Consider the following 26,929-nt stretch of genomic DNA (forward strand, 5'->3'; position numbering starts at 1 on the left):
TATTGGATGGGGCAAAGTGGAGAATAAAGATGCCTCATTCATGTGCTGCGTTTAACTGTACCAACAGGTTTACCGTCCAAACGAGATCACATGGGATTACCTTTCACAGGTGAGACTGGAAAAATACTTTTCAGTACTGTTCCTTCAGTCTTCAGTTTCCCAGCTCAGCTCCACCGGGTAGGTGTAGAGTTATAAGCAGTGAGAATTAGATAATACAGCGCCACACTATGATGAACGTTTTTGAACGTATGATGAATGTTTTTATTTTTATCTGTTTTTTTCTTCTTTTATGGCAAATACTTCTCTTCAAAAGAAACTAATGAAGAGTAAAATAAAACTTTTTTTTATTTTCACAGTGATATGCACTTTATTTTTCATCCCTTGGTTTTCTCATCTAATATGGAAGTTATGGATGTCAGTGGCTGTGACAAGACGTGTTATGCTCTGCAATAAAAAAAAAAAAACATTGGTACAAAGCAAGCCCATTCACTTTATGCTGATAAGAGAATTACAATGGTTTTTCATGTGACAAAAATGTGCGATTAATCGCGAGTTAACTATGACAGTCGCGACATTAATCGCGATTAAATATTTTAATCACTTGACAGCACTTTATATATATATATATATATATATATATATATATATATATATACACACACACACACATATACACACACACACACCCCAAGCATAAATTAGTGTTCCAGCAGCAGACATAAAAGACAAGGCACAAATTACACATAAGAAATAAAAGTAAGAATAAAAAAAAAATACAGAATTAAAAAATTTAAAACAAATAAAAAGGCAGCTCTTCAGAGAGAGTTTCCTGAATAATAAATGAGTACTTATAAGCTGTACTCCACCTGTAACGGTGTACACTTCCTCAGTCGTTATATTATAGCTGTGTGTATAGTTCATGTGTAATTAATAAAGTGGCACCAAAAAGGCTGTTCCATTGTTGAAAAAACAATCAAGTTTTTAATTTCTGCAAGGACCATCATTTGGCTGTCGGAACACAAACCATTCAAAGCACACACAGCTCAACAATTACTCGTAATGACTGGAGGGTGGCAAGACTTCAGAGAATCATGCTAAACACAAAGTGTTGATGTGAACTAGCTCACTTCGTACTGTAAAATAAATACATGCTGCTCGAGGCTCCACTGTGTGAGCTGCATGGATCAGAGGCCACTCCACCTGAACCAAACTACTGCTTGGAACCTGGACACAGAGGCTTAAACTTCTACACCATCACGCAATCAAAGCTTTGTGACGGGCTCTGCAGTAGTCGCTTCCTCACCAACACACCTGACACACACCTTGCTGGGGGGCGAGCCGCAGTAGCTGAAGGAGGACGAGTGAGAGGCAGCTCTTCAGAGGGAGCTTCCTGATTAATATGTCTGACTAATGACAAGGCTGGCTGGCCGCAAGCCAGTTAAGCATATGCTGGGAGTCGAGTGATAACGATGTCTCCTCTCTGATCTTTAAGAGAAGGTAGAGCTGTGCGAGTTCGCACTGAGGCCCAGTGCTGGCTGCCTGATTAAGCGAGGACGATGAGCTCACGTGCAGAGGAACAGCTTTGTAACAAAAGTGCGCTTTAATATTCAAAAACCCTGTATCAAAATCAGACAAGGTTTTTGCAAAAAATGCGAAATGACACAGTTTTAGTCATAGGAAGGCACGAAATGAGCCGGTGGAAACAAAGCAATTCTAAACTACCAGATAATGACAAAAATTATACATTTTATTAGTTACATTGAACAAAATACCATTACTGTATTAATATAAATAAACCCAGCACTTTACACAAGTAGCCTCCATCCGGTTTCTACACTGATGCTTTCAGAAATGCCGTTCGGTTTAGTGCATATCAAACATGAAACTTGCAAAATGATAAAAATAGAAATTGCCATAATGGCACAGATTGTACCAAACTCGTGATCATTACTGATGCCATCGGTTCCTTACTCCGTATTACTGCCAGACAGACAGTTCACCTGTTATAAGACCTGCTACTAAAAAGCCAAATGAGTTATCACAGGCAAGGTGCTAACAGCACACATGTACAGTGCAACATCCAGAACACTGGAGTAATCTGAACCCACAAATCACGACTTACATAAACCTAATGTGTGAGATTTTGAATCGTCACTTCACAGCTCTGGCATATTTCGTAAAAGGACAGGCCGGCCATTACTATCCTTAGAGACAAAGTGCATTTGTCTCTGTGCATGTCTGAAAGGACTAAAGCAGGGGTTCGCAAACTTTTAGTAATTAAAAAAAAAATAAAAAAAATCTACTGAATCTCAACATTTTATCCACATAATTCAACTATTCACATATTAGGCTTACTATTTAAATGCGAACAGTAGTATTGGGGCTATAAATTGGTGTCACAGAGCACCTCGTTCCTGGATTATTACCAACAGAACACGAGGTTTGTATGAAACCTTCTTGTTTTTGTGTTACTGAAGTTTGGATTAAACCTGTTCAATTCAGGTGACCAGGCAAACTGACTAATAACTTATAAATATCAGAACTCGTAACTCTTCGAAGTGCGGGTTATGATTTCCGTTACTGTAAGATCATGAACAACTACAGACACTCTGACTACACTTCACCTCACTTTGAGAATCATGTAAAGAATACGAAGGCTATTCCGTATGTGATTGTGTGGAGAGAGAGAGAGAGAGAGAGAGAGAGCAGGCTGTTTGTCCTGCGAGCTGGTGTGAGCAGCTCGGCTGCAGGCAGGGATGCGATTAACACACACGGGGCCGGTTGGGGTCCCCCTGTTCCAGAACAGGCCCCTGCTCCCACTGCCATGTGGCACTGCTGCTGCTCCCACCACTCGCCCATGGGCAAGGCTGGCAGAGGAGCGAGTGGCACAGAGAACCTGCCGCTCCACCAGCAGGGCAGTGGAACAAGCAGCCTCCATCAGCTTAGCCCATCTTGGCTGGGGAATGTGGATGATCTCTCACACACTAACACACACACACGCACGCACATGTTTACACGCACACAAGGGGGTTTAGGAAAAGGCCCAAGGTTCTACCTGTATATGTACGGTACATGAATATAATTATGCTTCAGGCTCTAATCATACGCACACCTTAAACTGGTCCTTATTTTAATTGTCAAACCACTCAATCATCCATGTGTTCCATACAGATGGAAAAATAGAAATAATTAATATAATTATCATGCAGTAGACTGGCACTGACTCCAACTATGAAGTATACCTTGAGAAATATCATATAATTACATGTTAAGCTAAACGCGACTTATTTTCATTTATACACACACACACACACACACGATTTGGCGATAGCCAGAGTGGTTTACCTGGTTTTACTTAAAACTACTTCATTTCCATGCTCATATCACAAACAAGAAAAGAAATCATCTTCCACCCATCCTCCAATCGCTCTCTCTCTCTTTCCTTCTCTCTTTAATCCCCCTCTACTTTGCATCTCTGGAACTTGGCTCACTGGCTCAGGCTGTGCTCTGTTATTTTTACACCAGTACGGCAGTATAGATTTCCAGGTTTCCCAGCCACCTTCTTCCAACCTCCCCCATCTGCCACCATCTGCCTCTGTTTAGCATCTACTTTTTTGTGCAATCACATACTCTTGTGAAAAATAACCAACACTCAAATCATCTCCTGGCACAGTGGCCAGGCTGAGCAAAACAAAATGCTGCGCCAAATTGTCTTCTGTACTTTTTTTTTTTTTCCCCTCCACGAGCAGAATCTATACTTCACCCCCTTCCTCACTCACTCCCGCCTCCGCCCCAAGCCCACTCTCCTCTCCTCTTCATTAATATGGGTATAGCCACTGCACTCTGGGCAAACCTGAGCACGCCTGGATGAGGAGGAGGACGACCTGCGAGCTCCGAGTATTGCTCCATGGTGGAGAAGTAACAGATCAGATTTACCGCCGCAGCACACAGCATGAGAATTGAACCGAGGAGGATGCATTTGTAGAATTCTTCCAAAGCCATCCTCATCGCTCAGCGTGTGCATGCAGGGGAACAAAATGCCTTCCATTCACTACAACCAGGTGTAAATAAAGACTAATGAATGACCATAATTCAGCACTGTAAATAATTTGGGAATATTAAGAATGCCAGATCGTTACAGTATAACCAGAGTCCATATGGCTGTTGGGCGTGTGTGCGCGCGCGTGGACTCTTGAGGTGTGAACGGACAGGCGTGGACCACATACGTACACTGACTCACAACACTGTCATGAAGGAGACAATTTGCTGTGAAAGCGTAGCATCATTATTGTCAAATAACACTCCTCCATATTTTACCGTGAACGCAAACAGCAATTCTTTACCATGATATTTACATTACCTTTAATTCAACACTAGTCAAGAGTATGTGAGTGAGTGTGATGCCACTGTATAAAATCTCATCTCATCTCATTATCTGTAGCCGCTTTATCCTGTTCTACAGGGTCGCAGGCAAGCTGGAGCCTATCCCAGCTGACTACGGGCGAAAGGCGGGGTACACCCTGGACAAGTCGCCAGGTCATCACAGTGCTGACACATAGACACAGACAACCATTCACACTCACATTCACACCTACGCTCAATTTAGAGTCACCAGTTAACCTAACCTGCATGTCTTTGGACTGTGGGGGAAACCGGAGCACCCGGAGGAAACCCACGCGGACACGGGGAGAACATGCAAACTCCGCACAGAAAGGCCCTCGCCGGCCACGGGGCTCGAACCCGGACCTTCTTGCTGTGAGGCAACAGCGCTAACCACTACACCACCGTGCCGCCCTGTATAAAATCATTTAATTGATCTTGTCCACAAAGATCTGGGGAAGATCTCCGTTCTTTATTCCTCACCAAATCAGCAGCACCGGCTAAAACTGACCCCGACTTACAGACAGAGCTGTTTCCAAAAGCCGTACAAAAAACACTTCTTTCCGGCTCTGTTACAAAACATTTAGTCACATCCACCACCACCACCAGCACCTTATCCTGTGAACAGGGTGAACATTTAGATGAATGCAACTTTAACATAAAAGCAGAGGGTCAGTTTGTTGGCCAGATTCTGAGGCTGCATTTTGTGCTTCATGTCCAAGCAGAACAACACCAACACTCCCACGTTCCAGGACGATAACTGCAGAAATCACAGGGCCAAATCTGTGTGTGACGTGTCTGACGAGCGTGATGGAACACTGAGATCCCATGGAAAATCTGGATTCTTTGGAACAGCTGGCGAAAGAATCACATAAGTACTCATGATCTTGAGCTGAATTGTGAGTGAGAGAGAGCAGGAAAGAAATGACCAGACAAGATTATTTATAAAGAACATTTATTAAAGAAAAAAAAGCCTTACATTGACCAAAGTGCAGAACAAGTTCTGTCATTTAAGATAAGATTTGAATTCTGAAATAGAAATGATCGCTGGTGGTAAGGTGTTCCAGAATCTAGAGGCATACATTTGTAGTCAGAAGTTTACATACAGTGACATGAATGCCATCTTGGATATGAATATCATGGCAATATTTGGGCTTTCAGTAATTTCTTTGAACTGTTCTTTTTCTGTGGCAGAATGATTGCACAGCATACATCTGTAATTAAAAACAAAACAAAACAAAAAACACTAGAATTTGGTGCACAAGTTTTAATTTTCTTTGGGTTTTCTGAAATCAACACAGGGTCAAAATTATACATACTGTACAGCACACCTAATATTTGGGTAAAATGTCTCTTCGCAAGATTCACCTTGACCAAACATTTTTGTTTACCATGAACAAGCTTCTGCCAGAATTCTGGTTGGATATTTCACGACTCTTCGTAGTAGAATTCAATTAAATTTGTTTTTTTTCCTTGCCATGGACTCGACATCTAAGCACGGTCCATATATTTTCAATAGGGTTGAAGTGAGGACTTGTTTTAAGCTTAATGTTAGCCTGCTTTATCCTCCACAACCAGCTCTGATGCGTGTTTGGGTTCATTGTCCTGCTGTAACTCCCAAGTCGTGTTCAAGTTTCTGATGGTTTATGCTGAAGAATTCTGAGGTAGTCCTCCTTCTTCATTATTCCATCCACTTTGTGCAATGAACCAGTTCCAGTGGCAGCAAAACAGCCCCAGAGCATGATGATCCTACCACCACCAGCAGCTGGTACAGTGTCCCTCTGTACATGGTGGTCATTGTGGCCAAACACCTCAATCTTTGTCTCATCAGACCATACAGCTTTCCTCCAGAAGGCTTTTTTCTTTGTCCGTGTGGTCAGCTTCAAACTTTAGTTAAGCTTGAAGGTGTTCATTCTGGAGCAGAGGGTTATTTCTTGGATAGCAGCCTCTTAGTCCATGGTGATCTGAACTGTAGACAGTGATCCATCAGCTTCCAGTTCATGGCAGGGCTGTGCCATGGTGGTTCCCAGGTTGTTCCTGACCATCCAAACCAATTTCCTTTTAGCTGAGGGTGACAGTTTGGGTTTTCTTGAAGCAAAGTGACTACACCTCACAATAACTTGGATACAATTGTTTGAACTGATCTTGGAACTTGCAGTTGTTTAGAAATGGCTCCAAGAGACATTCCGGAGTTGTGTATATCCATGATCCTCTTTCTCAGATCTGCATTGAGCTCCTTGGACTTTCCCATTTTACTGTGTGTTGGTGAAGCCAATGAGTGCTGTAAACAAACATTTTTTATGAAGCTACCAGCTGTAGTCAATCATGATCACTAACAGGAAGTTAAGAGACTTCGGCCTTGGCAAGATAAGAGACTTTTTGAAAGTTTCAGCACCTCTGAATTCATAATCCAAGTGAGCGTATGTAAATTTTTGACTCCATGTATAAATTTGACCCTGTGTTGAGTTCAGAAAACCCAAAGAAAATTAAAACTTCTGCACTGAATTCTAATGTCTTTTTTTTATTCTATTAAAGATGTATGCTGTACAATCATTCTGCCACAGAAAAGGAACAGTTCAAAGAAATGACTGAAAGCCCAAATATTGACATGACATTCATGTCACTGTATGTAAACTTCTGACCACAACTGTAGATGGCACGTACCCCATCACCCTTAAGTTTTAATCATGGCCTTGGAAGAGCCAACAGATTTTGTGACCTCAGGGATATTTGCTCAATCACAGGCAATAATAATAATAAAAAGCTTTAAAAACAATGGGTTTTTTTTTTAGAAATGTTACAGCAGGGTTCCTGCTGGTGCTCGTCACGTTCCTCATTGAAGAACATAATCCATCAGTGACGAAGAGAAAATTACTAGCAGTCGTCAGAGTGACTAACGTATTTGTCATCTTTATCATCATCACAAGTCACCTTTTACAGAAATCCCTCCATTTGCTGAAATCCAACTCCAGTGAAGAGACGGCAGGAAGCTGAAGTGTAAACAATAAGCATGTGCTCATCACCAATAAAAATCGACCACACGTAATGACTAAATGGGCGTGGTGGTGTAATTATCTCTGTGTGAACCGAACAATGGTGCAGTGTAAGCTGACGAAGTTTTTTGAGTGAGCTTCTTCAAGCATGGAAGGTGATTTAAGGGCCAAAACAGGCACGGGGGAGGCACGCTCAGGGCCCCGACTGTCCCCAAGCACATCGGACAGTGTCTGTAATACAGGGGTCAGTGTGTAAAAAAATAAAATAAAAAAAACCAAAAACCTGCCACAGTGAAAGTGCCGTCAGCCAGCAAGCGACTGGAGGGAGCTCAGTGTTTCAGGGGCGTGGCGTGTTAAGTCCCCATGGCAAACGTATGATGACAACCGCGGTGTCATTCTGTGTTCAGCTTGTAAATTGACAGGAAAATCAGATTCCTTTACTGTTGGTTGTTCCAAGATTCTTCTCAACTCTGTTCAATTATAAACAGGGCTTTGAACCGGTTCAAGGAATGAAAACGAAAACCGGGAACTTTTTCTATTTCACATGGAACAGAAACGAAACCAGAAACTTTATTATGTTACGGAACAGAAATGCTTATTAAAAATAATGGTAACCAGTTAATACCGGTTTTTATTTCGTTCCTCAAAGTTTCCATAGCCTACAAATAAAAAAAGTCATTCTTCTCCTGCGCAAGTTTCTATGACCCGCTGGGGTTCACTTCCTGTGTGACGTTCGCTGACTGAATGGAGAGAGCGGGAGGGTGGACTACTATCACGTCTCCACATCTTAAATAAGAGGTAAATATTGCAGTCTATCGTTATTCGAAAACATCAATTTCAAACACGATATCAATATATTTGTCCACGTTAATGAGAGGCTCGCGAACATTAAATGACGTTAACCTCTGTTAGCCTATCAATGCATAGGGCCTGACTAGCCTTTGGTAACACACTAAACGAATTATCTTTCATTTTTGGCACTTTTTCTGTTTGTGTAGATGGGAAGACATACTGAGAATCCAAATGGCCAACATTTGAAATAATAATTGTTTTGAATTATTTCTTGTCTTATTTAATGAAGGTTGTAATAGAATTAGCCTACATTTGGCTTAAGCTGGATGAGACAGAGACATAATTTTATAGCCATTTGTTAAACAGCTGACAGGGAACGTAATTAACCGTTCCGGGAGCGAAATTTTTTTGTTCTAACCGGTTCGGGAACGTCTATTTAATGGTGGAACCCAAAACCGGAAACGTTAAAATTCCGTTTCTGTTCGGAACGAACCAATAGGAAAAAAATTCTGGTTCAAAGCCCTGATTATAAATCAAGTTTTGTGTTGAAGTAAAGGCTAAACGGAGTCCTAATACCTCTTTTGAATAATTCCACGCTAAAATAACCTTAAGCTCAAACTAAAGAGGTTTATTTTAGCTTGATGGTGCACAGGGCGCCCAAAATCAAGTCTCTCTTATTAGAGGCTGAAGTAGAGCCTAAATTTTATATGTAATGGAGAGGCCGAGCTGTATCTGTACAAATATTTGAATTATGCCAGTTTGGTTGGTATAAACCTATATTAAGTCCACTTTGATAAGTTGGTAACCGAGAAAAAATGCAGACTAAGTGAAGAAAAATCAGAAAAAAACGTAAAGAATACTTCTTCGACTTGATTTTTCAAGGGAAAAAAGTGGAGAATATTTTTCAAAACCCGGGGGAACGCTGTTCCGTTATTAATGAATTATCAGCAAACGACATTTTCTCTGGAATGATTACAATACAACAACGTAAAGCAATACAGAGACTCTGAGAACATTCCTGAACACTATACCCTCCTCATCCCAACATTAACGGGTGCTGGAGTGCCTGTACTAATTAGCTCTTCAGCAGTGTGAGCTTGTTACCTCAGGTGCCAGGTACTCTGGTGTTCCACAGAACGTCTTCATAGTAGCAGCATCAGTGATTCCTTCTTTACAGAGACCAAAGTCTGTGATTTTAATGTGGCCGTCTTTATCAAGCATGAGATTCTCCAACTAAGGAAAGAACAAAAAAAGTCATAAGTGTTTATTTCCTTTTTCACAATATGGGATACTCCATTGTTAAGCTTAAACGCACCGACTATTTAAATGGATCAGAGAACTTGTAGATGATTTTGTATGAATAAACCATTTACTCCATCTACATTTCATACACTACAGCAGGGAAAAGATACTTCCAGCTATTTAGTTCTTTTTTTTTTTTAGGTTTCTTGGCATCACTAATACTGGCTCAGCCCAAGGCTGCAAGCAAAACACTGTGTCATTTTCCACAGGCGCCAGAGTTTGATATCAACCCTCTCCAAAAAAAAAAAAAAAAAAAAACAGCTTCAAACTCTACAGCTTTTAATTACATTTTCCATGTCCCGTGCCACATGCCAATATAAAAGCAGTGCACAGAAACTCAACAGGCGTTCCAAAATGTGTGATTGCTTCCCTCCCTCTTTTTTTATTTATTAATTCGTTTTTGTTTACCTTGAGATCCCGGTACACTATCTTGGTGGAGTGCAGGTAGTCGAGGGCAGAGACAATCTCGGCACCATAGAAGCGCGTGCGGTCCTCTGAGAACACCCGTTCTCTCGACAAATGGAAAAACAGCTGCAAGATAAACAGCAGGGACAGGATTGCAATAATTACTGATTTATTGAAGGAAATTAACACAACACAAACTGCCTCCCATCGCCATATTGAGATGATAGATGGCAGGGCCCTCGGAGGACGCCTGGCGAACCCAGACAGCAGCTGGCGCATCATCCCTGGCTTTCCAGAGAGAGGCCAGCGAGGCCTGTTAAATCAGCATTTTAATCAATACACCAATCTTGTTAAAGGCAGCGCTAGTGCGCTCGCGGGCTAACGTCCCATCAAAGTGGCAGGAGCACCCCTTCCCCCGCAATCATCGCCCTCATTTTTTTCATGGAGTATTCCCCCCTCGCCTGTCTCTCCCAGTCAGATGTCAAGGGTTTCTTTCAAACCGCCTGGCCCTCGTCTCCGCTTGAGCTCGTCTTCTACAAATTACCCAAGAACCCGGCAGGGAGGCTTTGCCACTTAATTGCTATGGGAGGGAGCTGAATATGGTTGTCCAGGGAGTGCTAACGGGCCCGCCGATCAGCCAGGGAGGGGGTAGTGAGAAACGGAGTGAGAGCGTACACCAAAGTATACGAGGACAGGTGTGCTTTCATCAGTACGCTGGCAGCTGTGAATGCGGCATGGCTGAAAGGGGCCACAGCGCCTGCACAGGGCCGAGCGTGTGGAGGTGAGTGGCTCTGGCTGGACCGGGCTGGGGGAGCAGGTGACACTACAGGATGAGAGCGAGATTGCTGCCTCCCTGATTAAACAGCACCATTGGTGGTGGAATTTCATTTATCAAAACCAGAGGCCCTGAAGAAGGCAGTCTCTGACTTGTGCCAATAAAGTCACGGGCTGGAAACTTTCTGGAAAATAGCTGCAGGCTCTACAGGAAACCAGATATCACATGAAATTATTCACCAGTTCTTTTAAAGAGGAGGAGTGTTTAAGGTTGATATAATGATATTAAAATCATACATAATGGGATTTAGGGCGGCACGGTGGTGTAGCGGTTAGCGCTGTCGCCTCACAGCAAGAAGGTCCGGGTTCGAGCCCCGTGGCCGGCGAGGGCCTTTCTGTGCGGAGTTTGCATGTTCTCCCCGTGTCTGCGTGGGTTTCCTCCGGGTGTTCCGGTTTCCCCCACAGTCCAAAGACATGCAGGTTAGGTTAACTGGTGACTCTAAATTGAGCGTAGGTGTGAATGTGAGTGTGAATGGTTGTCTGTGTCTATGTGTCAGCCCTGTGATGACCTGGCGACTTGTCCAGGGTGTACCCCGCCTTTCGCCCGTAGTCAGCTGGGATAGGCTCCAGCTTGCCTGCGACCCTGTAGAACAGGATAAAGCGGCTACAGATAATGAGATGAGATAATGGGATTTACAATGATGATGGAAACCATTTTGGTGTTTATGTATAATAGCGATTTATACGTGATCATTTATAGCATGCTGGGATAAAAAAAGCAGTTTGATGAATACCACAGCATAAATGCAGTCCACACCATCACCACTCCTGCCTGGAGCAGTGCAGCCACTCCAATTCATTTACACACAGGAACTACAAATCACGAAAGCAGCTTTCATCGGGGAATCTCATGGCTAAACAAACAAGCATACACACCAAAACACACAAGCACAGCTTCATACATACCTCTCCTCCATTGACGTACTCCATCACGAAGCAGAGGCGGTCTTTTGTCTGGAATGAGTACTTCAAAGACTAAAACAGCAGGCAGATACACACCATTAGGAAAAAAAAAAGCCAACAACTTAGCATATGTCTTTGCAAACACAAACGTATGTTCAGAAGCATCTTTTCAAAACATATGCTGAAAGACACAAACTTCTCCCCGGAGCAAATTTAAAAGGATAGCGCTCAAGGGCAAAGGTTCTACGTTTTCACTATGGCCTTAATGCCAACTTTGAAATCAGGTGAAGGTGAAGAGGGGCAGCCTCTTGAGTTGATGCCAGGTAAATTTTGTATTTTTTATTTTCCTTTCCTGAACCTGCTGTGTATCAAATGTGGTATACAACAGCAGCTGGAGTGTCAGTGAAATTATCTCTCACTGGCGACTTCTCAACAGATGTACAGCTACATTTGTGCTGCTAATTTATAACAGTTTATTCTCTACATTATAATTAGACCCTAGGGAGTGCGCTATCATATAGAAGACGAGCATTGTGAAGCTTTACGGTTGTAGACAACTTCTGTGCACGTGGCTATGGTACAGTAAGTCATTAAGAAGTGTGTGTACTCACAGTTAAAAACGGGTGTCTGGTGTTTTTCAACACTCGGCTCTCGGTGAGCGTGTGAGCCACTTCGTCCTAAAGCGGCGGAAGGAGAAGCAAACGAACAACATGCCTTATTTATTTCCTACCTCTACTACTATGACTAATATACAAAATGATGAAAAAAAACCAAACATTGTGTAAGATGTCTCACTGTAATGCTTTTGCTATAGCGGTGTCATGAAACTTATCCTCAAAAGAGCTGTGTGGCTGCAGTTTATCAACACAATCAGACCGGCGTCAGACTTTATTCCACTTTAAATCAACTGGTTTTGCTTTTCAAAGGCTGTTAGGTGTGGCTTCCATTTGCCTGAAAACAAAATTAAACTACCCTCTGATCCCCATGTCCTGTAGTGGATTCATCTCAATATAGTAGTGTTGTGTAAATTTCAAATTTAATTATGCAAGATTTAGGATTAAATAGGAATACACGTACAGATGCATGAAGGGGTTTTGCACATGATAAAAAGATTGTGATTAAAAGAGACGAGAATTTTGCCAGCTTACAACCCCAATTCCAAAAAAGTCGGGATGCTGGATAAAATGTAAATAAAAACAGAATGCAATGATTTGAAAATCAGTGAAACCCTATATTTCATTCTAAATATGTCATTCTAAAAGTTGGGACAGAGGCATGTTTACTACTGTGTTGCATCACCTCTATTTTTAACAACACGCTAAACATTTGGGAAGACCTTGAGGATGATGACGGCATCGACATCAGACACCGCACCGACGGCAGTCTTTTTAACTTAAGACGCCTGCAGGCTCATACAAAGACACGGGAGCAACTGATTCGAGAGCTGTTATTTGCCGATGCTGCTGCCCTTGTTGCCCATTCTGAGAGAGCCCTGCAGCGTATAACATCCTGCTTTGCAGAGGCTGCAAAGCTCTTTGGACTGGAGGTCAGCCTAAAGAAGACAGAAGTCCTGTACCAACCCTCACCTAAGGAAGTGTATCACTCACCACACATCACTATTGGCCAGTCACAACTGAAAACAGTCCACCAGTTCAGCTACCTTGGGAGCACCATCACATCAGATGCCAAGCTTGACAAGGAAATTGACCGCAGACTGGCCAAAGCAAGCAGCGCCTTTGGGAGACTCTATATATTAAAAAAAAAAGGGGGGGGGGGGGGGGGGTCTGGAACAACAGGAATCTCAAAAAGTGCACAAAGATCGGCATATGCCGAGCAGTTGTAGTGACCACGCTCCTGTACGGTGCAGAGTCATGGGTCATCTACCGTCGCTACCTACGGTACAACTCCTTGAGCGCTTCCACCTGTGCTGCCTTCACTCCATCCTAAACATCCACTGGAATGACTGTCACCAACACTGAAGTCCTTAAACAGGCAGAGGTAAGCAGCATCGAGGCCATGCTCATAAAAATACAACTACAATGGGCAGGACACGACTCAAGAATGGAGGACCACTGCCTACCCAAGATTGTGCTGTACGGAGAGCTGGTCTCTGGGCACTGTGACACAGGCGCCCCAAAGAAGAGGTACCGGTATAAAGACTGCCTGAAGAAGTATCTCAGTTCCTGTCAAATCGATCTCCGACAGTGGTCTGCCCTGGCCGCGATGACTGGAGACGCACCATTCACCAGGCCGTCTCCTCCTTCGAAGCCAACAGACGAGACAACCTCGCTGAGAAAAGGAGGAAGCGGAAGGATAGAGAAGCCTCAACACCCAACATGGACCAATCCCTCATCTGTAGGCTCTGCAGTCGGACCTGTTTGTCCCGAATCGGTCTCTACAGCCACCAAAGGGCTTGCAGTCAACGTGGAAACCACCCTTCATTAATCTTCACCCGCAAAGAAAAGCCAAGAAACATTTGGGAACTAAGGAGACCAGTTCCTGTAGTTTTGAAAGAGAAATGTTGTTTCATTCTTGCCTGATATACAATCCATTTGCTCAACAGTTCAGGGTCTCCATCATAATTTTGTGCTTCATAATGAGTCAAATGTTTTCAACAGGAGACAGGCCAGTTTAGTACCAGGACTCAGGACATTGTTTATATCTGGTTTTAACTTGCATTTGTGGATGCAGTAATGAACTGTTTTCACAGATGATGGTTTTCTGAAGTGTTCCTGAGCCCATACAGTGACTTCCACTACAGACACGTGTCTGCTTTTACTGCAGTGTCACCTGAGGGCCTGAAGATCACAGGCATCCAATGTCAGTGTTCAGCCTTGTCTCTTGCATACAGAGATTTCTCCAGATTCTCTGGATCTTCAAATGATATTATGTACCATAGATGATGTGATCCCCAAATTCTTTGCAATTTTACATTGAGGAACGTTATTCTTAAATTGCTGCACTGTTTGCCCACACAGTCTTTCACAGAGCAATGAACTCCTCCCCATCTTTACTTCTGAGAGACTCTGCCTCTCTGGGATGCTCTTTATAACCAATCATGTTACTGACATGATGCCAATTAACCTAATTCCTTTTTTTGTTGTTGTTTTAAAACCATACACAACTTTCCCAGTCTTTTGCAAGAAATTGTCTCAACTTTGAAATATGTTGCTGGCACTAAATTCAAAATCAGCATACGTTTTTGCATTCTGTTTTTTCTCATCTCATTATCTCTAGCCGCTTTATCCTGTTCTACAGGGTCGCAGGCAAGCTGGAGCCTATACCAGCTGACTACGGGCGAAAGGCGGGGTACACCCTGGACAAGTCGCCAGGTCATCACAGGGCTGACACATAGACACAGACAACCATTCACACTCACATTCACACCTACGGTCAATTTAGAGTCACCAGTTAACCTAACCTGCATGTCTTTGGACTGTAGGGGAAACCGGAGCACCCGGAGGAAACCCACGCGGACACAGGAACATGCAAACTCCACACAGAAAGGCCCTTGCCAGCCACGGGGCTCGAACCCAGGACCTTCTTGCTGTGAGGCGACAGCGCTAACCACTACACCACCATGCCGCCCATTCTGTTTTTTAAAAAAAATGTTTTACACAGTATTCCAACTTTTTTGGAAACGGGTTTGTAAACTGCAAATTGTTTATTTGTACAGCTCTTAACAATGAGACACTGCCCCCCCCCCCCCCCCCCAAAAAAAAGGGGGGGGGTTTACAGAAAGAAAAGCAACAAAGTCAGTCTCCCTGAGATGAATTTGAGGGGGAAAAACTTGCAGAGTTAAATACAATAAGGGGACACATCCTCTTCTGGGTGATGCCAGATATTGGGATTATAAATCATTACTCTTCCACAACTGTATACTATGAAGACAAACACTATTAAGTGTGTTAAAAGGATGTTTAGTATGAGCAGATTTTGAATAAGAATATTGGAATAAGTTCAGGCCCAACCAATAAATTAGTGTGCTGATATCAGTTGATCTGAGCGAAACAGAGAGGCGGAAAATGGATCCTTTAACCATGTTATGAGTGGTGGTGTTGTTGTGTAGCTTGTCCACCAGATGGCACACTGCGGTGTTTGGAACGGCACAAATCATAACAATCAGCTGACCCAAGCAGAGTAGCAGTGACGTGTCAAACAGCTGAAGGCGTCCAGCTATTTAAAATTCAGTTTCAATTGTACACATAATGACACATATAGTACCAGTCAAAAGTTTGGACACACCTTATCTAATTCAGTGTTTTTTTAAATTTGTATTAATTAAAAGACACTTCATGTCTTAAAGTAATGATGGATGTTGTTTCTCTTTACTTAGCTCAACAGTTCTTGACATAATATGGATTACTACAGTTGTGGAATAGGACTATTTACTGTATTTTTATTATTTATTGTTTGATCTCAAACGCATTAAGAAGGAAGAAATTGCACTAATTAACTTTTGACGAGGCACAACTGTTAATTGAAAAGCATTCCAGGTGACGACCTCATGAAGCTGGTTAAGATAACGCCAATAGTGTGCAAAGCGTCATCAAGGTAAACGCTGGATACTTTGAAAAATCTAAAATACGAACTACATTTTGTTAACACTTTGTTTACCACATAATTCCATCTATGTTATTTCACTGTGTTGATGTCTTCAGTATTGTTCTACAATGTAGACAGTCAAAATACAGAAAAACCTATGAATGAGTAGGGGTGTACAGACTTTTGACTGGTAGTGTGTACAAACAGCATTTTTTTGTTTTAACGCAAATAATTTTTGTACAGTTCCTTTACGGAAAGTATCCTATAGTATTTTAGTTATATTAACATCGCATATATGCTATATTTTTCTAATTAAGTCAGCTATAACTTGAAAACACACAAATAATAAATATGCATGTTTCCAAATGAATAAATTATGTATAGTTATGTAAATAGACCTAATTAAAAGTAATTGTGTACATAGTTCAAAATATCCACCCATGTACATGTAGGCCTGCTTGACTAAATTTGTACCATTCACAATATTTTAATACATTTCTGTTTGAATGAAGACCGTCTCTTTTTTTCTTTTTTGAGGGGTGTGTATCGGGCGATATCAGTTATCGGAAGTCAACGACTCATGTTTATTTAATCCATGACTAAAGTAAATCCACATAAATCAACACTAAATTAATTAAAGCATGCTTTAAGATACCTTATTGCCGCTAAAAAAAAAAACCTTATTGGTTGGGCTCGAGTACAAGTACAGGAAAGCGTTTATGATTACAGCAGCAGTTCTTAGATACAACTCTCCAGCATCCAGGTGAGATTATCTACTGAAGCAAGGGTGGCTCTTGGGCATAACCGGTTTCTCTCATTTAAGTCAGGACAGAGAGGAAACCTTTATTTTCTTCCAAGTGTGTTCTCAAGGGTTACATCAGATACACAGCCAAAGTAATGCAGCATACCTTTGCAATAATAACCTCTTTCTTCAAAATCTTCATTGCGTAGTATTTCCCACTGGCCTTCTCCCTTACAAGAATGACTTTACCAAAAGTGCCTTTTCCCAGTAGTTTTAAATAGTCGAAGTCATTCATTGTCTGAAAAAACAAAACAAAACAGAACAACCACGTGAATATAAGGTATAAAAAATTAAAAGTCCGTTAGGCTTTAGGGTACGGTCATTAGAACGGTCATGATGAAAACACACCCAAATATAACGCTTTACCTTAAGGTTCCTTTAACTAGCATCGTTTACTGCGTTAACAAACATGAAATGAACATGAAATCACGAACTTCCTCATTAATACGCAATAATGCGAGCAAAGTCACAAAGTAAAATGTTATCACATGTATTAAGCAGCGTTTGTTTCAATGTTGACAAAATACACCTGCACTGACTCATGCTTATTTAATCCATGACTAAAGTAAGTCCACATAAATCAACACTAAATTAATTAAAGCATGTTTTAAAGCATCTTGCTGCACCACCATGTCGCCTCCGAGCTGCAGGGTCCATGATCTGATCTGGATCTTGAGATCGTATATGTATCCATGTTCTCCCTGTGTTCACGTGGGTTTCCTCTGGGTTCTCCAGTTTCCTCCCACATCCCAAAAACAAGCCAGCAACTCCAAATCGGTAACGCCAAATCGCCCAAGAGGTCTGAATGCGTGTGTGAGAGAATGCATGTGTGCGCATGGTGCCAGGATGCATTAGCATCCCATCCAGGGAACCCTGATCCACCATGGCCCTGACCAGGCTATAGCAGTTACTAAAGATCAATATTCGAATTAATGTTTTTAAATATTAATGGATCCTATTCAATCATAATTCAGAATGTTGCCAGTTAACAACTCAAATATGTTACTGAAGTAGTTGTTCATACTGGTTCATTAACGGGCTGAAAATTGGTAAATGCACGTATTGATCAGTTGTCTTATTTGGCTTATTATTAAAAAAAAAAAATTATATATGTTATTTACCAGCTGGGAGGTCCGTATCGTGAAATACCGTGACCGAGGTCAGTATTCAAGGCCGAGGTCACGGTATTTCATCATACGGACCGACTGTAAGCTGGTAAATAATATATTTATTTTTTTCTTTACCAAATTCTAACAGAAAACGAGAGCGCCCGAAAGGGAAAACCGAGCCGAGCCGCCATTTTGAATCCTCATTCACGGCTGTAATGCAAATGGCTTCCTCCTCGGTATACAAGTGCACTTCCATGGCAGGAAAAAAACGCCTATGTAGTCCCCTATTTATACAAATAGGAGTCATTTAGGATTCAGGCATGTTTTTGCTCGGTGTTAGCAAATTACAGGTTTTAGCTTTCTCCTGAAATGTTTTATTTTATTTCTTCTTCCTCAGGGTAGTAAAACTCGCTTTCGCTGTGAAGACTGTCGCTATCCACGCTGTAAAATTAATGCTATTCTCCTGAGAAATGCTGGCAAAAATTTATAAGATTTTTGATAATCTTATACCGGTAAATAAATCTTATAAAAAAAAAAAAAAAAAAAAGATAAATGTTGACAAAAAATGCGACTATGTTGTTTGTTGTTGTGAACAAGCGAGTCGCCAGAGGTCCATAACCGGGGTCTGTAACTGGGGTCCGTATCGCAGGATACGGACCTGCTCGCCAGCCAATCAGAGCGCAGGATTTGATGGAAACCAGACCGCGAAAAAAATTTTAAAATAGTTGTTATTTAACTGGTTCATGTTAAATGTATTAATGCTGAGATTCATGGTTTGTTTGCTAAATAATGCCAGTTAAGGGAACCTTCATGCAAATTTTTACCAAATAATGAAATAAAATGGTATTATCCAAGCAAAACAAACAAACAAACAAAAAGCATGTTTTTTATTTTTATTTTATTACCACAGAAAGCAAATTTCTGTTTGCTCATGGAGTCTGAGCAGATGGTGTGGTGGTACCTTGCGTTTGTGGTGACTGATGGAGATGTCCATTTCCTCCTCTCCAATGTTGTCTATCTGTGAGGTGGGACTGCACTGGATCCGTTCCTCTTCCTGTCTTTGGAGTTTATCAGCCACCATCTGGATCGCTTCTGTCCATTCATCCCTTAGACACACACACAATTACAGAACCTAAAACATACAAGAGATGTCTAAGGGGAAAACCACAGTTTTATGGATTTTTTTTTCCTCCATCTTAGGAGCTGAAACAATTTTCAAAACCAAACGAGAAAAGCTCTTCCCAAGGATACCTGAGCAGATGACCTGAATAAGTAGATGACGCGTGCGCGCGCACACAATGGACAAGCAGAAATATCATCATTTAACAATCTAAAGTGACTGAGATATCTTTGCAAACATTTTGGTTCCACCAAGTTTTTGTTTGTTGTGCAGCACAACATCTGTTGTGTAGAATCAGTCATGCATTCATATTTCTGAGCATGTGTGTGTTTAATAATGATGAATTCATCACAGGGAGGCCTGCTGTATGTCATTGTTTCAGCAGACGGTTGTGTCATTTTTCAAGTCACTATATGAGCTCGAAAAATACATCAGTGCCTGTCGGAAACTTTTAACAGGCCAGCTCTTAAAGCCAAGCAAAATGTTTCGCTGACACAATGGCACCCATGCTCCGTACTGTCCTTATCAACCACAACCTCAGACAGACTGGACCATTACGTTCGTGGGTAGATACAAGTGACATCCTCCCCAGCTCTTTCCTGTCACCCAACTCCAAATAAGCCCACAGCTGTGAAGCTAAGCACTGTTGTGTGCAAGTCCAGTTTGTAGCTCGAAAACAACAGCATTACATACAAGAAACGCAAGCAAAGGCAAAAGCAGAGAAGGAACATTTTGGCATGCTCGCTCGCTCTCTCTCTCTGACAGATAAGATCTTTACCATCACACGGTGGTAGAACCGAAGCAGACCAAAGTATTTACTCCAAAAGTCTATCACCACCGTCAGCCTCATCTCATCTCATTATCTGTAGCCGCTTTATCCTGTTCTACAGGGTCGCAGGCAAGCTGGAGCCTATCCCAGCTGACTACGGGCGAAAGGCGGGGTACACCCTGGACAAGTCGCCAGGTCATCACAGGGCTGACACATAGACACAGACAACCATTCACACTCACATTCACACCTACACTCAATTTAGAGTCACCAGTTAACCTAACCTGCATGTCTTTGGACTGTGGGGGAAACCGGAGCACCCGGAGGAAACCCACGTGGACACGGGGAGAACATGCAAACTCCGCACAGAAAGGCCCTCGCCGGCCACGGGGCTCGAACCCAGGACCTTCTTGCTGTGAGGCGACAGCGCTAACCACTACACCACCGTGCTGCCCCACCGTCAGCCTGTTCAAACTTATTTAAAACAAATGTGTCTGATGATGGAGATCTGAGAAAACCATCATGAGAAAAAAACAAAACATAATTTCTTTCAAACAGTACTGAAAGGATGAATGCCGTTCTTCCAAAAGAGATTCCATCAATTGGTTTTTGATGATGGTGGTTGCAAAGAGAGCTCTCCAACACATCAGTCCAAAATCTCCCATAGATGTTCAACTCAACTGAGATCTGGTGACTTCAAAAGCTATAGCACGCGTTTTACACCATTTTCACTCATCAAAGCATTCAGCGAGACCTCATGCTGTCTCGAGCATTCCTATCAGGATAGAAAGGTTTAATCATATGATAAAGAGGATCAGTGAGAAAATCTTTGTACTGATTTGCAGTGACTCTTTCCTCTGGTAGGACAACTGGACCTAATGAAATGCCTCCACAGCACAACAGTCACCAGTTTTTCTTTTAGTTCGTCACCCAACTGTGGACACATGCAGAGGACTTTCATGTGACGGCATCGCAAGTGTGGATTTGTTTGTGCAGCCATGTTGTCAGACAAGCTTTGTGTTTGACAATGACCGGCACAAGTGTACGCGAGTGATTGTAAGCCAAATTCAGTGCATCTACAGATGAACTTGTAGAAGTTGCATCTAAAAGAACAATGCCCGAGACCTGGAGTGATTTTGGATGTAATAACAGATGTAGAGATAAGCATGGTTTAACTTTTCACCGTTTCCCGGTGAACTCAGAAAGACGAGAAAAATGGCTAGCTGCAGTTAAACAGGAAGACTGGACGATAGAAGAAAAAAAAAACCCACAACATTCCCATGTGTGTAGAGAACATTTTATATCAGGTTAGTGTGAAAGTTCTGTGTAACATTAAAATAGATATCTGGATGTGGGCTTTGGATGCAATATATTTTATTAGACCTAATGCTTGGCTCGACTAGCAGCATGTTTGTCATGTACTGATAATGTAGACGAGGCTAAACACCATAAAGATATGCTAGATCTAGGCCCTGGCTTGTTTACTACTATTAGAAGTCCACGTTTGAGCTTACCTTTGTCGTAATAAGGTATTTTTCTTTATCAGGAATTTCCCATAACATTCTGCCACGAAACCTGCCTTGAAATATTGGTAGGCATCTGTACTTTTGTCTGCCTTTAGCATCTCCAGTGTAGTTATAAGTCCCAAATACTAAATAGTTCAGGATGTCGTAGTGTCCTAAATGCAGTAGTTGGTTTGTCAAAGACTTTTCAAGTGGAATAAATACATTTGTGGGTAAATTAAGAAGCAGGAGCCTTTATTTTTGTCACGCGTAAACTCAAGCACAGTGAAATTCCTCTGCATTTAATCCATCGGAAGCGGTGAACAAGCGCACACACACACAGTGTGCAGAATAGATAAATACATTTGTGGGTAAATTATATTGATCTGTGATGCCTGCATGTTTCAGCTTTTGAATGTAATGCAGTCTGCTGCTATAAAATAAATTTTTAATCGTTTCAGAGAGATTGTACCGACTGCAGTCATCTCGATTTTCATTATTAACGGTCACGGCTGTTTGTTTGTTTGCCCGGCAATATGGCGGATGCTACCTGATAAACAAAAATCTGTGACGTCACTGAAAGTCCTCTATAAAAAGATAAAGGCTCTGACTACAACCTGACATGTCCAGCAGCTATCACTTCTCTCCATCATCATCTCCTGGCCTTCCACCAAAAGGTGGTGGTGGGGGGTTTGGGATACAAATAGTGCATACATCCCGATTTATACCATACAAACAGCTCAGTTCAAAGTCCAGAACACAAAAATATGAGTGGTTGACGTTTTAATATTCCCTCCTCTTTTTCCCATCCATGCTGCAGTTACATTCATTCTCCTGAAGCTTGTGTTCATCAAATTTCAAGACAATTACTGCAGTGATTCGTTTCACAGTGAATGACCAACACTCAGCATGCAGCTCTCATTCTCTAAGCAAACAAGCGTACAGTCAGTGCTTTCTGCTTTTTGTTTGTATTTCTAAACGCTCGTCCTTCCTGCTGAGAAACCAACAGCTGGAGGATGCAGGCCAGTGCTTTTTTAACGGCTCACTTTTTAAGTGATGATAGAATAATCATGCTACTTATGTTTGGTTTTTTATTTTATTTTTCATATGAAGCGCCTCTGTGTGCCAAGGCAACTGGCACGCTGTACTGATAAGAACTATTTTTCTCTGCTGGAAACTGGACTCACCTTTCCTCTGGAGTGTCCACGTGGAAAGTTCTCTCAATAACTGTGGTCCACTGTAGACATCTGATAATGAACGTGTTGGGCTTTGGCCGTTCGGTTTTCATCAGCTGGCATTCTATAACGAAGGGAACCAAGGAGAGGTGTGAGGGAAGAGATAGGATTCGATGCTTAAAGCCGATAAACAGAACGTACAGTCGGTGAGAAAGCTAATTAAGGAAAGTTTGACCTACAATCAAGAGCATATTTTGTGTATAGAGTGAGGTCAGGTTGGCCAGCTGCAGGGAAGTGTTACTGTTTGATAAACAGGGCAACGCAGGTTGAAACAAATGGCTGTTAACAGAGGGGAGGCTAAGAGAGCAGTAGAAAGCAACGCAACACCATGGTGAGACAAATGAGAGAGAGAGAGAGAGATGAACGGAGTATGGCCAGCTTTCCTATAAACAGCACACAGGTCTATAACACCAGATGTTTCTCTATATGAAAAAGGACTCCACTATTTTTGAACGCGTCTCTGCTCGTAGGGAGTAGAGATGATCTCTAAGCCTGGCTCACTGTCACAGCGGACAGCGAGGAAAATAACTGGACGACAGGTGAAACGCTGTAGCAGCCTCAGTCTTCATCTCATGATGAGGGTTTTCAGCTGGCCAATTCCAGCTGCCAGCAAACACCACCACGGCCTACATTCAGTCCCGAAGGTTAATGGCGACAGCACAGATGTCACGGGGTGCACGCTCTACCTGGGCAGTAGATGAAAATTAGAGACGTCCGCTGTGAGCAGAAAAACAAGGTCACAGCAGCCGGAATGTGACACCTCAGGAGGAGCAGAAGCTGAGCCGACAGCATTGTTTGCTTTGCCACGTAGGATCACAGATGACAAGCTTTGCTTGAAGCAAGAGCCGCTAAGCAGAGTGAGCATGCCAATTAAACAACCCAGAAGCTGCAAATTCCACCGCTCGTGCCGTGCTTTAGCTTTCTCGGGTCCAAAATAAGGTTGAGAGGGTGCCAAGCATAGAAAACATCAGGAGACAAACATGGAACTTGCTTCACTGCAAATTAGGGCTGAGTAGCATCAAAAGATTTCGAAGGAACAAGCTTGCATGTAAATATTCAAAAATATTGCATTTGGGCTGTGAAGAAATAATGTGAATATAAAATGAATATTAAACAATATCGAAACAAAAGATTTTTAAAGCAAAAGCAAAGCAATAACCATGATGCAATTTCTATTCCAATTATTATACAGTAACGATATAGGTCAAAGTTATAAAATCGAACAAATTGCTGGGATTCAAACACAAAATTTGTCAGATGTTGCAATCATTGTTAAAAAAGACTAATTGGGGAACACTGATTGCACTGCCTTTTAGGCAGATGTAGATCTGGTCATGGCGTGTGTGCGCGCGCGCGCGCGTGTCCGAGTGGTCCGGAAGCGGATGGGCAGGGTGGGGAGAGACAGCGCATTAGACTATGAGCCTCCCACAACCACCTGGCCTCCCAGCTTTCTGCAACAGATGTGGTAATCCGCTCCCCTGCCAAGCAGCCTGGGCTGCATGTATGGCCACTCCTCTCTCTTCCAGGCTTTAGATTAAAACCTGGCCGCGCCTCCTGACGGATGGGAGGATGAGGGACAGAGGCTCACTCGATGTGTCCTGGAGCCAGCTCTCTGGGCCCATTACCCAGCATGCCGTGGAGGAGCATGTGCACGTAGGCATTTCTAAAGGTTACCAATGAGTTTACTTCACCAGATGCTCACAGAAAACTACTGCAGCATAAAAGCAAACACAAATACTACTAAATTAATAAATATTCATCGTCAGAACGGTTTTTTGTCTCGGTTTAATCAATTTGATACACAACAGTAGTCTCTAGTTGCCTCATATTAAATTGCAATAAGTATACACTGCAGGAAGTTGCATCATAATTCATCGTGTATTTCTCGTACAGGTGGGTCAAGTTCACATCATCAACACACTAGAACACCGGAATCAGCGTACGAATATATCTGATGACTGGTCATAATTCAAGCGCAACATACTATTTATTTTAGTTCTGTCAGTGTCCCGAGTCCTGAGAGGCGAGAGCTAGGACACACCACGCAGCCTTCACTGATCAGATGCTTAAGTGCAACACCATATAAAATGTTCACTCACTAGCAACAGAGAAGTTATTGAGGGGGTAGGGAAGGTCTGCATCCTGTGGCTTCTCCTTGTATCCAATGAAGGATCCATCGGTTTTTAGTAGAAAGTAGCGTGGTCTCCAATTCTTGATATATTCACCTGTTTGGAGATAAAAAGACAAAAATATGATCAACCACAATGACAAAAAGGCAAACTGTGGCTGATGCATTCAGATCCTGAAAACAACCTACGCGCATTAAAGCGGCTGTAAATGACTATTTTTAAAGAAAAAGTACACACGATCAGATTGTATTAACAACAAAACTGCTCTGCAAGAAACAAAATTTGGTGAAGCATGGGCAGCCTACACAATGATGGAATAAACAAAGTTAGCTCAGAATGGTAGATGTGCTTCTGATAACACGCTGCTTTCAGATCACTGTCCAAATACTGGGGTTATATCATTAACATGTTTACCACCTCGGAGCTGGATGTCAGCTCGAGCGTCATCTGGCTGAATTCAGGGGCAGATGTTAGAGTGGACCAAATCCACACTGGAGTATGTAGGGTGGGGAAAGGGAGGGGGGAAAAAAAAAAAAGGTCGACTGGATCAGCTAGTTGCCACAGGGAGTGATCCTGAAACCTTTAACCCCTCCAGGCTAAAGCGAAAACGCAACATCTGCTGAGCAGCTGCGGTCATTGTATTACCATGTAAAACTTCTGGTGCAACAGCCTGCACTGTCTAATAATCAACAGCAGGATTACAAGTGTGTCAACATCAGCATGCAGGGACGGACACGCGCGCGCGCGCACTTTCCCAGGCACAGACATCTTACTGCACATTAAATCGATCCGTTGGGTGGCATGTGGTACTTAGAATGATGATGTGTAAGGCTAATTTATCTGAAGCATCGCTTATAGAGTACCAGTCAAAAACTTGGGGACACATTCAATGCCTTCCACCATTATTGCTCCCCTGCAAAGATGAGTAAAAAGGGTTCGAAAAAAATCCGCCTTTCGTTGAAGTCGCTTCATCTCACACTGAAAAAATGAGAAAAATCCAAGCTTTAATTGAAATAAATTTATTTAGAGAACCTCCCTTTGCCAGTAAAACAGCAACGAGTCTCTCCTATAACATTTTATAAGGTTGGAGATACAGAGCAGGGCGTCTGAGACCGTTCCTCTTTACACAATCTCTCCACATCATCCAGGGATCTCGGCCCTCTCTTCTTCAGCTCAGCCCACAGGTTTACAATAGGGTTCAGGTCAGCGGACTGAGATGGCCAGGGCAGAAGCTTCATTCTGTGGTCAGTTAACCATTTCTGTGTTGATTTGGACATGTGCTTCGGATCATTCTCCTGCTAGAAGATTCAATGACGACCCAGTTCTAGTTTCCTGGCAGAGACAGCCAGATTTTGATTTAAAATGTCCTGGTGTTTCATGGAGTCCATGATGCCATGTACCCTAACAAGGTTTCCAGGGCCTTTGGAGGATAAACAGCCCCAAAACATCACAGAACCGTCACCATATTTTACAGCTGGGATCGGGTTCTTTTCATTAGAGCCATCCTTCTTTTTACGCCAAACCCACCTTGAGTGTTTATTGCCAAAAAAAAGCTCCATTTTTGTTTCATCAGACCATTGAACACGTTTCCAGTAAAAGCTGTAGTAGTGTTTTGCAAACTTCAGGCTCTTACATTTTTTGGTTAACTGACAGAAAAGGCTTTTTTTCTGGCAAACCTTCCAAATAATCTGTTGGCATGGAGGTGGCATCTGATGGTGGTTTTGGAGACTTGGAAACCCCAAGAGTTTACTTTTTCTTGTAATTCACCAACAGATATCACTGGGGAATTTTTTTTTTTTGCCTCTCTTACCATCCTGCTCACTGTACATGGGGGCAAAATAAACTTGGGTCCTCTTCCAGGCAAGTTTGTAACCGTTCCAATTGGTGTCCACTTTTTTTTTTTTCCCTAATTATTGCCCTACAATAGAAATAGGCATTTTCAGGTCAGTAGCTTTTTTTTTTTTTATTTAAAATCACCATTCCCTGACTTATGAAGGTCAACACACTTCTCCCTCATTTGGTTTGTGTGTTCTCTCTCATCTTTCCCATGTTGATGGATGACTAAGGGAATTTGGTCTCTGCGTCACCTCATTTGTTCCCCAGTTAATC

General features: G+C 42.3%; 2 protein-coding genes across 8 annotated transcripts in view; one reads left to right on the plus strand and one right to left on the minus strand.

Moving 5' to 3' along the window:
• The window catches only part of sdccag8 (SHH signaling and ciliogenesis regulator sdccag8), a 212,745-nt gene that overhangs the window by 157,214 nt on the left and 28,602 nt on the right, over nucleotides 1–26,929 (plus strand). The gene's annotated exons all lie outside the window — the stretch shown is intronic.
• The window catches only part of akt3a (v-akt murine thymoma viral oncogene homolog 3a), a 199,482-nt gene that overhangs the window by 20,746 nt on the left and 151,807 nt on the right, over nucleotides 1–26,929 (minus strand). For all 7 annotated transcript variants that reach the window (XM_060925635.1, XM_060925636.1, XM_060925640.1 and 4 more), the window contains exons 3-10: nucleotides 24,791–24,916; nucleotides 22,644–22,755; nucleotides 19,027–19,171; nucleotides 17,063–17,194; nucleotides 12,221–12,286; nucleotides 11,613–11,681; nucleotides 9,876–9,998; nucleotides 9,270–9,398 (exon numbers count right to left, since the gene is read on the minus strand). In XM_060925635.1, the coding sequence (XP_060781618.1) occupies nucleotides 9,270–9,398; nucleotides 9,876–9,998; nucleotides 11,613–11,681; nucleotides 12,221–12,286; nucleotides 17,063–17,194; nucleotides 19,027–19,171; nucleotides 22,644–22,755; nucleotides 24,791–24,916 (902 nt within the window). The remainder of the gene's footprint in view (nucleotides 1–9,269; nucleotides 9,399–9,875; nucleotides 9,999–11,612; nucleotides 11,682–12,220; nucleotides 12,287–17,062; nucleotides 17,195–19,026; nucleotides 19,172–22,643; nucleotides 22,756–24,790; nucleotides 24,917–26,929) is intronic.

Source organism: Neoarius graeffei, chromosome 7 (genome assembly GCF_027579695.1).
Source record: "Neoarius graeffei isolate fNeoGra1 chromosome 7, fNeoGra1.pri, whole genome shotgun sequence".
NCBI classification, from domain to species: Eukaryota; Metazoa; Chordata; class Actinopteri; order Siluriformes; family Ariidae; genus Neoarius; species Neoarius graeffei.